This window comes from Solanum pennellii, chromosome 4 (genome assembly GCF_001406875.1).
Source record: "Solanum pennellii chromosome 4, SPENNV200".
Classification (NCBI taxonomy): Eukaryota; Viridiplantae; Streptophyta; class Magnoliopsida; order Solanales; family Solanaceae; genus Solanum; species Solanum pennellii.
In genome coordinates this window covers 26078415-26088879 of record NC_028640.1, presented here as the reverse complement: position 1 = coordinate 26088879, position 10465 = coordinate 26078415, and the positions used below count along the sequence as shown (strand labels likewise).

Here is a 10465-nt window from a genome sequence, read left to right as displayed (position 1 = left end):
TTTTAATATTTGGTGTCGTAGTTACTCTCTTCCTATTGCTATCTAGTTTTAGACATTATCCTGGATGTGACAATTCAGTCAACTAGAGTTCCTTCATCTTGATATGCAATATTTGATAATACCAGAGATCCCAGAAAGATTGGAACACGTGAATAATACATTAGAATTGTTTGTGTGAGGGATAAAAATAAATAGTCATGATGGATAATATTGTGATTTCTTGTTTGATTGTCATGTTTGGATAATTTATCCTACCATTTATACAATAGTGATGGGGTAAGTTATGGTGACCAGGATACTTAATCCTAGAATAATTTGTTCTCAACCAAACGACCCCAAGTCTTATTTGATAATACCAAAGGTAAATATACTAAAATAAATCTCAATCCTACATAACTTTCTTTATCTTTTCTTTGATATAAATAGTCTTATTGATAGAAGAAGTTGTCATTTGATGACATTCAGCTTCATCAAATTGGGCTATCGATGCATCAATCAAGTTGTTCTCACTTGGTTTTTTCAATGTTCAATTTCTTTTTGTTTTTTGCCTCTTTTAATGTGTGGAATTGGTTCCAACACAACGTCTTCTTTTTTCTTTCTTTTTTCGTATTTTGTGCAAAAGAAAATATTTACCTAAAGGTAAATTAACGACGAGGTTAATATGAGGGCATATAGTGATTACCATGAGGATATTTCAATATTAAAATATTATTTCTAAAGAATCTTATTATTTAGATAACAATTAAAAGAGGTTCTAATAAATAAAAAATCTTCATATTTTTACAAATTGAAGTAGGATTAATATTTTCTAATTAAAAAATCATTATTAGAAGAAAGAATGTATTCTTAAAGAAAAATATATATATATTTATTTGAACGACATTTTTGGATCAAACTATTGAACTAATCTATTGACTGGTGACATTTTTATTCATTTACCTCTTGTTGAGAAACCAATCGAACCTTGTAGTATTTCAGTTAACGGCATCAATTAGTACAAACAAGCAAGTAATTACAATTATGAGAACACATAGTTTCTATTGGTTGAGAAATCAATGCAATCACCATTTTATTTAAATAACTACTTGAGACACCTAAATTTGAAACACAATATAAATACTAGAAATTAAGCTATAGTAATACAAAAAAAAACATGGATTATTCTGTTTTAAACATGAGAGCTTTAACAAGTTTTATTATAATTGGATTTATTGGGTTTACTAGTTTTGTGAAAAGTGAACCAAATATGAAAGTTGTGAGCTATATTTGCAATGGTAATAAATATGATATGAGTGGTTCATTTGCAAATAGTTTGGCTTATGTTCTTGAAGCTTTACAAAATGAGACACCAATTAGTCAAGGTTATAACTATTATGTAACATCTCCTTATCCTAATGATGCTTTAGCTTATGGACATGCTACATGTAGTTCAAGTTTAATAAATTCTGATTGTGCTATTTGTGCAAATTATGCAAAATCTTACTTGATTACTGCTTGCGATCGTGGTATTGGAGCACAAATTGAACTTATTGATTGTTCAATGAGGTACGAGCAATACCCGTTCACATGAAAAATCATAGAGAGGATTTTGACCTTTCTTTATCGTCTAACATGTTAAAGTGTCAGTTTTCCGAGCTTGGGCAAGCTTCAAGACTCTATTCGGACTTTTCGTACAATAAAGATTTGGATATATCTATGGGGTGTAACAGCCCCTTTTTTTTCCTCTTTCTTTTTTCTTCATTTTTCCTAAACTTTTGAGTCATAGTGTTATTGCCAGTGTACATAACAGCCAGCTGAAAAACGTTAGCTAGCTAGGCTAGCGCGCAATGACTTTCTCTGTTTACTATCTACTATTGTTTTCTTGAATTTTTAGTTTATGTTGTACTTGCCTCTATATTTATATGTGGTGTATTGGACGTGTGACTGAGATTAATCTTTCACTTCTCATTTATGTTGGGGTTTTCACTTTCAAGTATTCATGTACTTGATGTTTATATTCGTGTGCCACTATAGTGGAAAATAGGAATCAGTCAAAATTATTTCTTTCCTTTCATTTCTCTCTTAGTAATTAAGTACTCTGGTTTTAGTCTCTTTAAGTTGTTGAGTTCAAACTTAATATTTTTACAGCTCCTTTTTGTTTAATTATATATTGTTATAAAACTTAAGAACAAAATAACAAAATAAAGATGATTATAAGAGCAATATAAGACGAGGAATAATATAACATAACTTTCTTTCTTTCTTTCAAGTATGCTAAACATTATTCTCAACACCACTATTTATAGGATTCATAGAGGAATATCAAAGGGTATCATAAACTTTACATTAAACCTTGAGAATTATTATCCATTAAGGGAAGAATTTGATGTGGAAAAATAGGGGTGTCAAATGGACGGGTTGGATTGAATTGGAGATATTAAAATGGATTGAAATAGAAATCGGGTTGGATCTTGACCCGCCCCCAAGTTTACTTTCGGCTCGAATGGGTTGAGCTCAAATGGGCTAAAAAACAGGTTGGATCTTGACCCGCACAATTTGACCCGATTAATCTCAATAATTTAACATATTGATATTTAACTTTTATAATCACAATTTGAATTTTCGCTCAAGAATTTTTGTTAAAAGGTAACAAATTGATAGATAAATTCTAAAAGTTTTATCTTAGTAAAAAGTTTTAAAACAAATTATCTTGAGCTCAACCCTTAAAATTCTGGGCAAATTACCTATGTTTGGGTTCATTTTTACACCCCTATGGAAAAATGAGAGAAATACTCTCTATTTATAGTCAATAAAGGGTAAAGGTCACAACCATTTGGAAAGAAGACAACCTTTCAGAAAGGTCACAGCACTTTGGAAAAGGCGCAACCTTCTAAACGGCCACGACCCTTTAGAAAGGACACAACCTTTCATAAAGTTCACAACCCTTTAACGTAGTCACAAACCTTCAGAAGAGTCACAACCTTTCATTTTCTGTTCACACCTTTAAAATTTAACAATCCACCACATGAATAGGGAATGACTATTGTTTAAACATACATATGCATGAAAAGTTTTATAATTTGTAAGTAAGGATTGATTGCATTTGGATAAGTGGGTTTCCCTTTGAACTTTTCATAGTGAACATAGTCAGTCAATCAGTAGATTTGATATCTTTGAACCGTCGAGCTTTGGCGTATACCTAGACAACATAAGTCACACAATCAACCCTTGAATGTTTTTGGTTCTCATTGTTTTGTTCGTTTCGGCCATGAACATGTCTTGATTTATAAGTGCGTGAAAAACTAGCCTTACCGGATTCTTCTTAAATCGACTTACACTTCACACTTACATAGGTAATGCCTAAATGTGTTATCTCGTTGATACACTATTTAATATACCTTGTATCAAATTTAGAAACCATTAAAAAGTCCTAATGCATTTATCCTTGTTACTGAACATTTTCTACTGTCTTATCATGTGAATGAACCATAAAAAAATATTTTGACAATGTTGAACCCTCATCAATTATTTTGTTTGATTTACTTGAACCTAGATCTTGGGATCTCCAGTCTTCTAGGTAGAGTTACTACCACAATGACTTGTCATCAGCCATAGTCTCATTCCCTTTGATAATCGATCAACTCCCTCTCTATTTAGTTATTTTGTAAGTGGGTCCCACACATTATCCTTTGACATTACTTAGTCAATTATGATAATTCCACTAGAGAGTGGTTCTCTAACGATATTATGTCTACGTCATATATGAAGAGACTTTCCGTTATATATCATGCTCCATGCTCTATCTATTGCAAATTAAATCTCACATTGTATGCATACTAGAGCTAAAGCTCAGATTTCATAGTAGAGTGAGCGATGCATTTCTGTTTGAATTTTCAAGATACTGCTCCTCCACAATGAGTAAATACATATTCACTCGTAGATTTTACTTCATTTGAACTGGTAATCAATTTGCATCACTATATTCTTCTAATACTGTTGAATATTAGTTATAATGCAACGCAATAGTTTTTTTTAAGTAATCTTTAAACACTTCAAAACTCTTTTCATTGTCATCCAATGAGTTTTATTGAGATAACTCGTGAACCGACTTAGTTTACTAATAGCACATGTTATATCTGATCGCATACACTTCATGATATATATCATACTTCTCAATACTCTAGCATAATTCAATTGTGAGTCAATTTCACCTTCATTCTTTTGAAGTACAAAATTCACATTTATTAGAGTCTTGAAAATATTGAAACACAAATACTTCAACTTGTCAAGTACCTTTTCAATAACTTCAATATCTTTCATATCGTAGTTACTCTCTAGAATATGTTTAGTAGCATTTATGTCAGACATGTCTCTTTTAATGATCAACATGTCATCAATATAAAAACAGATAATGACCTTATGATTTCAAGTGTCTTTGATGTAACAACATTTATGACATTCATTAATCTTGAATTTATTTGCCAACATAGTTTGGTCAAACTTCACATGTCATTATTTGAGCACTTGTTTTTAGTCCACAAAGTGACTTAACAAATTTACAAACTTTCTTTTCTTTACCATGAAACACAAATCCCTAAGGTTGTTACATGTAAATTTCTTCCTCCAATTTTGCATTTAAAAATATGTTTTCACATTCATTTTGACGAATTTGAAGGTCAATTAATGCAACTAGCGCAATTATATCTGAATTGATTAATCCTAGTTAGTGGCTATTTTGTGTCAAAATAATCAAGGTTTTCTTATTGTCTAAAGAATATGACAATAAGTCTCGCTTTGTATTTTTCAATAGTTTCATCAACTTTCTTTTCTTTTGTAGATTTACTTTGAATGCAAAGGTTTATTTCTTGGAGGAAGATCAACCAACTCTCGAATGTGGTTGCTCAAGATTGAATCTATCCTTCTATTTACAACCTCTCTCAAAAAGGATGAGCCCATAGAAGACAAACCTTCTTTGACTATATGGACTCATTTTCAAGAAGAAATGTTACAAAATCAAATCTATATTAAGTAATTTGTCCAATTACATTTACTACGCCTCTGAATCTCTTTATTAAGTGCATTTTCTTTTGATTCTTTTCAAGGTCGTTTAGACCCTTCATTTGACCATCCGACGGTTCGAACTTATGAACCATAAATCAACATGTTTTACTCATTTTAGCATATCCAATGAACATACAATCCACAATCATAGGTCCTATTTGACCCGTTTGAAAATAGTTTTCTCATTTTCATTTCTCATATGAAATAGACTTTATTGAAAATCGTTAAATCACTATTTTTCAAGAGTTATTACTTGTATATACTTTAAGAGGCGACAAGAAATTCTTTATGATGATACAATAAAGCCTAAAAAACACTAGTTTCTGTTGTTCTATTTTGCTATAATGATAGCACCCCCACAAATTTTGTGCTAAACCTAAACTTATAAGTAGGACATTCAACATTTTCTTTAAAGTTTGATTTTTTTTTTTCAACAATCTCATTAGATTGAGGTGATTATGTGCAATAATTTGATGGATGATTACATATTTCAAATATATTTCTGCAAAATAAAATTCATATTCTTCACATCTACCATTTCTAATCATGAAAAAAAATTATCCAACTGATTTTCAACTTCAGTTTTATATTGTGTGTATGTTTCTCTTGTTTCATCCTTATTATTCAGCAAATAGACATAATAATATCGAGTGCAATTTTCAATAAATTTTATGTCAAATTTTTCACCACGAGATGGTGTTGACTTCATATAAAAGATGTCAGTGTAGATTAGTTCCAATGGATTAAAATTCCTTTCAATATCACATACTTGAAATTTTGATTTATTGCACTAGAAGTTAGGCAAAACTTCTAAGTTGATCAATTTTTGCAAGGTTTTGTAATTGGCATGTCACAAATGTTCGTGTCACAGACAATTTGATTCAAGAAAGTAAGAACAGACATAAATACTTGGTTTGAAAAGACCTTCTGTGAGGGAATATTTTTCTACAGATATTTTGTTCTTTACTTGTTATAACTTTGTCAAATAGATACATTGTTTTAGAGCCAACACATTGTCAGATGAACTCTGTAGAAGGACCTTTTTATAACATTTCATTTCTTATAGAATCATCCATGAATATTAGTTTTCATCAATGTTCATGTCTATACAAAGACATATCTTTTAATGAAAAATCACATTAATTTAAGTGACACTTTTTCATCAAAGAATAGAATTATTCTGAACGAATAATATAATTTTGTGGTGTTATACTAGCCATATCATATACTAGTAAAGAAAGACTCAACGACCACAATATCAAATATAATCTAAGACTTTCGTCGGTCAAACATAATACAAGAATGTCATTAAATTTCACATCTTGTACTTTCAAATTTAAATTAGATAGTAAGTCTAATTTTGTCTTTATCACAAGTAAAGAACCCCCACATTTTAAATATGTTCTCAAAAATATTTTGTAAGTATTTGAAATTATTTTGACATATTTTTTTCATGTGTTAAACTTGTATACCATCAAAATACACATTGGCAGCACAAATATTTTTTTTGGAGATTTAATCCATAAAAACACTCATTGCAGGACCAAAAATCATTAATTTTATTTTACTAGTGTTTTTTTCCATTCTGACACAACTAGACAGATCACTTAGTATTTAGAATACTAACGATAAAGATTCAATCTTTATACAACTTTTTATAGTTTAACAATGAAGTGTTTATATTCTTCTAATCGTTAATTGAATGATCGTTGAATTCTGATGAAGTCTTTATATTATTCGAATCAGTTTCACATTTAGACAGAGTAGTAAATCGGAAATGTTTTTATCTCCAAAAACCTTAAATATAACAGTGTTTCTAGCTAACAATGACGATTTTATCTTTTTCAAATCATTTCACCGTAATGGTCCTACGAAGATTTTGTACTCTTCAAGTCAGATCATACAAACAGAGTATTTAATAAATTGGTGAATTTTCTATATTTTTTAAACTAATGCACGATTTGATTTGTTCGAAGTTCTTATATCTTCAAACCAAGGGAGTAAAAAAAACAGAAGATTTTAGTCTCCGAAAGTACAATCAAATTTTGCATGAGTAGAAAATTACAAAAAAAACCTCTAAACAGAATACATATTACTAAAAATAAACATATATTCTGAGATCATCACATAATAACCATCTATCCTAACATTAATGAAATAAATCTCATAACTTATAGGGATAAAAAAATAATAATAATCAAGGAAAATAAAGATAGAACCTGAAATTTTACTCTCATTGAATCATATTCTATCTGTCAGCAATGATTTCATGCAAGTCACTTTCCTTGCTAATTTTTTTTTCTCATGTTCTCAGTTTCCATTATATTCCTATTTTTCTCAAAAAGTAATTTAATTTTAACAAGAAACTAAAGTCGTTTTCAAATATTGTTAGGAGACAACATTTGTTTGTTTACTTCTTCTAATAGTTATGTAAAATCAAGAACATAGGTGGGGGGGGGGGGGAGAATAAAGTGCATATTTTAACCTATATACATAGAATAACTTTTCTTATATAAAATAAAAATTAAGGGGTGAATTGCTTAAAGCACTTGGGAAGAAACTAAAATATTCTTATACATTTAAGAGAAACATACTACAGAAAATATACTCGAACATATTAAAGTAGCACTTCGTTCCAAATCTCTTTTAGCATATGATAAAATAATTCTCTTTTTCATCTTGTTTTTCCAAATAAAAAGAACACAGAAAATAGAAGTAATTTTCTTACCATAGAAAATACCAACAATATAATTTTTTTAAACTTGTTGTCTCCTGTATTCAGATTACCTAACCAGAAATAATAAAAGATGAGATAAAAAAGCAACGAACTAATCCGAGTCCACAGAATTTACTGGGTCTCCTTAAGAAATTTAAAATCCTCAAATACCGAGGTTGCATATTAATTCCTCCCAATATAAAATGGATTAACCATTTTTTAAAAAGTAGCGGTACCTCAAACTTCAATAATTTCAAGAACTCAAAATGACAGCAACAAAACACATGTACAAACACGATCGATCGATCTTGTTTTTTAAGAAATGTATGCATAAGAAGGAAATAATTTGATGTGAAAAAATGAGAGAAATCCTCTCTATTTGTAGCCAGCAAAGGGTAAAGGTCGCAACTCTTTGGAAAGAAGATAACCTTTCAGAAAGGTCTCAACACTTGAAAAAGGCACAACCTTTCAAATGGTCACTACCCTTCAACATAGTTACAACCCTTTAAGTGAGTCACAACCCTTCATATCATGTCCACACCTTTAAAACTCAACAGAACTCACATATTGCTTGAATATGTTGAGTCATTGATCTCAACCAAATACACTACGATTTGATTCATGGATAACTATTATTTCTGCATCATTTGAAGAAGTAGCAACTAATAATTGTTTCATTGAACGCGAAAATCTATTTGTACCTCCATATGTAAATATATAGTGTGTTTGAGGTCGAACTTTATGTGAATCAGACATATGTCCAGCATCTCTATAACCAATCATTTCTGACTTGGATTTATTATAATAAAATAATCTCATATCAATGGTTGTTTGAAGAAATCTAAAATACATGTTTGACTTCATTTCGATATATCTTTGTTGGGGATAAGCAAAAACATGCCAATAAATTTACAGCAAAAAAGATATCTAGTCGAGTATTATTGGCAAGATACATTAGCGCTCCAATGGCACCAAGATATGGAGTTTCATCGCCAAGACGTTCTTCATCATTTTCTTGAGATCGAAATGGATCTTTATGTATATCAATGATCTCAAAACCATCGAGGTTATCAATGATTGTTATTTATTCATTTAAAATCACTTTAAAATATTTTCTGTGTATGTTGATTGATGGACGAATATTTCATTTTTCAAATGCTCAATATGTAGGCCAAGACAGAATTTTATCTAAGATCTTTCATTTACAATTCTTTTATTAAATATTCAAAAACTTTTGAAAGTTCTTTAGAAGTATCAATGATATTTAAATTATCAAAATAAACATCTATTATCACAAAATCAGATCCAAACTTTTTTTTATAAAACACAAGGATATATAGGGTCCTTTTTGTACCCTTTCCTTAGAAAATATTGGCTAAGACAATTGTACCACATTCGCCCTGATTGTTTCAACCCATATAAGGATTTATAAAGTCTTATTAAACAATTTTCTTGCGAATTTTTATATGTTTTAGGAATTTTCATGAAAATATTGTGGTCCAATGAGCCATATAAATAGGTTGTGACAACATCCATTAAACGCATTTCAAGCTTTTAATGAACTCCTAGATATATTAGATATCAAAAGGTAATTGCATCCATCACAAGAGAATATGTCTCCACATCATTAATGTCAAGCCTTTGCGAAAAAACTTGTACCACAAGTCGTGTTTTATATCTTACGACTTCACCTTTTTCATTTCGTTTTAGCAAAAAAAAACCATTTGTACATCACTGGCTTGACACCTTCAGGTGTTCGAACTATTGGTTCAAAAATTTCACGTTTTTCAAGTGAAGTCAATTTCTCTTGAATTGCATCCTTTCATTTTGACTTATCATTTCTTCATCTACATTCATTAACAGATTTTGGTTCAAAATGCTTACCTTGTTACATCATTTCAACAGCATTATAATCATTAATATTGTCCACCACAATATTATTTTGTTTTCACTTTTTTTATCGAGACATAACTTATTGAGATTTCTTCATTTTCATTATTTCAGTTATTTAGACCTTCTCTATGGTCTTATCATTTTTTATGTCTCAAAGCTCTTCTAAAGTAATTTCCTCCATAACCATTTGTTCCTTTTTCTTTTTCGAGGATTTTATCTTTCGAACCAATTGACCTACCACGTTTTAAATGTTGATTAGACTCATTTGTTTTAACAATTTTTCCTATCAGGACATCAACTCCAATTGGAGCATTTGCAGCTAGAATATAAGATTTAGTAACCCTTGCAAGGCTATTAAATGCATTTGGCAATTGATTGCAATATTTTACAAATGAATAATCTTTTTAACTTCTTTCTCACATTGATTTGTTCGAGGATCTGAATGATATATGGATAATGAATTTCGATCTTTCACTTTTTTCAACTGCTTATGTTCTCCCCCTATGTTAGATATACAGATTCATCAAAGTGACTGTTAACACCCATTTTTTGACCTCCATATTATAAATAAATCGTTGAGCTTCTTCGATTCTAAACGATTTGAAACAATTAGTTTCATAAATTCAAGAAATAAAATAAAAAAATTTTGCAAGCTTTAAAATAATTTTTAACAATACATATGTATTTTAATAATTATATAATTATTATATTTTATGAATATTCAAAAATCATCTCAAAAAGAGTTTAAATTTTAAATATTTTATTAGTGACGGTTATGATTTTGAAGTAGTGAATTTTATGAAATTCAAAATACTT

At 29.7% G+C, this 10465-nt stretch overlaps 1 protein-coding gene across 1 annotated transcript; it reads left to right on the top strand.

Moving 5' to 3' along the window:
• Window positions 1-1153: 1153 nt before the first annotated feature.
• Window positions 1154-1570, top strand: LOC107016633 (antifungal protein ginkbilobin-like protein). Its single transcript, XM_015217046.1, has one exon. It carries the CDS (start codon window positions 1154-1156, stop codon window positions 1568-1570), a length of 417 nt encoding a protein of 138 aa, XP_015072532.1.
• The last annotated feature ends 8895 nt before the right edge of the window (window positions 1571-10465 follow it).

Excerpts from the sequence above, each read along its gene's own strand:
- LOC107016633 (XM_015217046.1), top strand. The coding sequence starts at position 1,154 with ATGGATTATTCTGTTTTAAACATGAGAGCTTTAACAAGTTTTATTATA.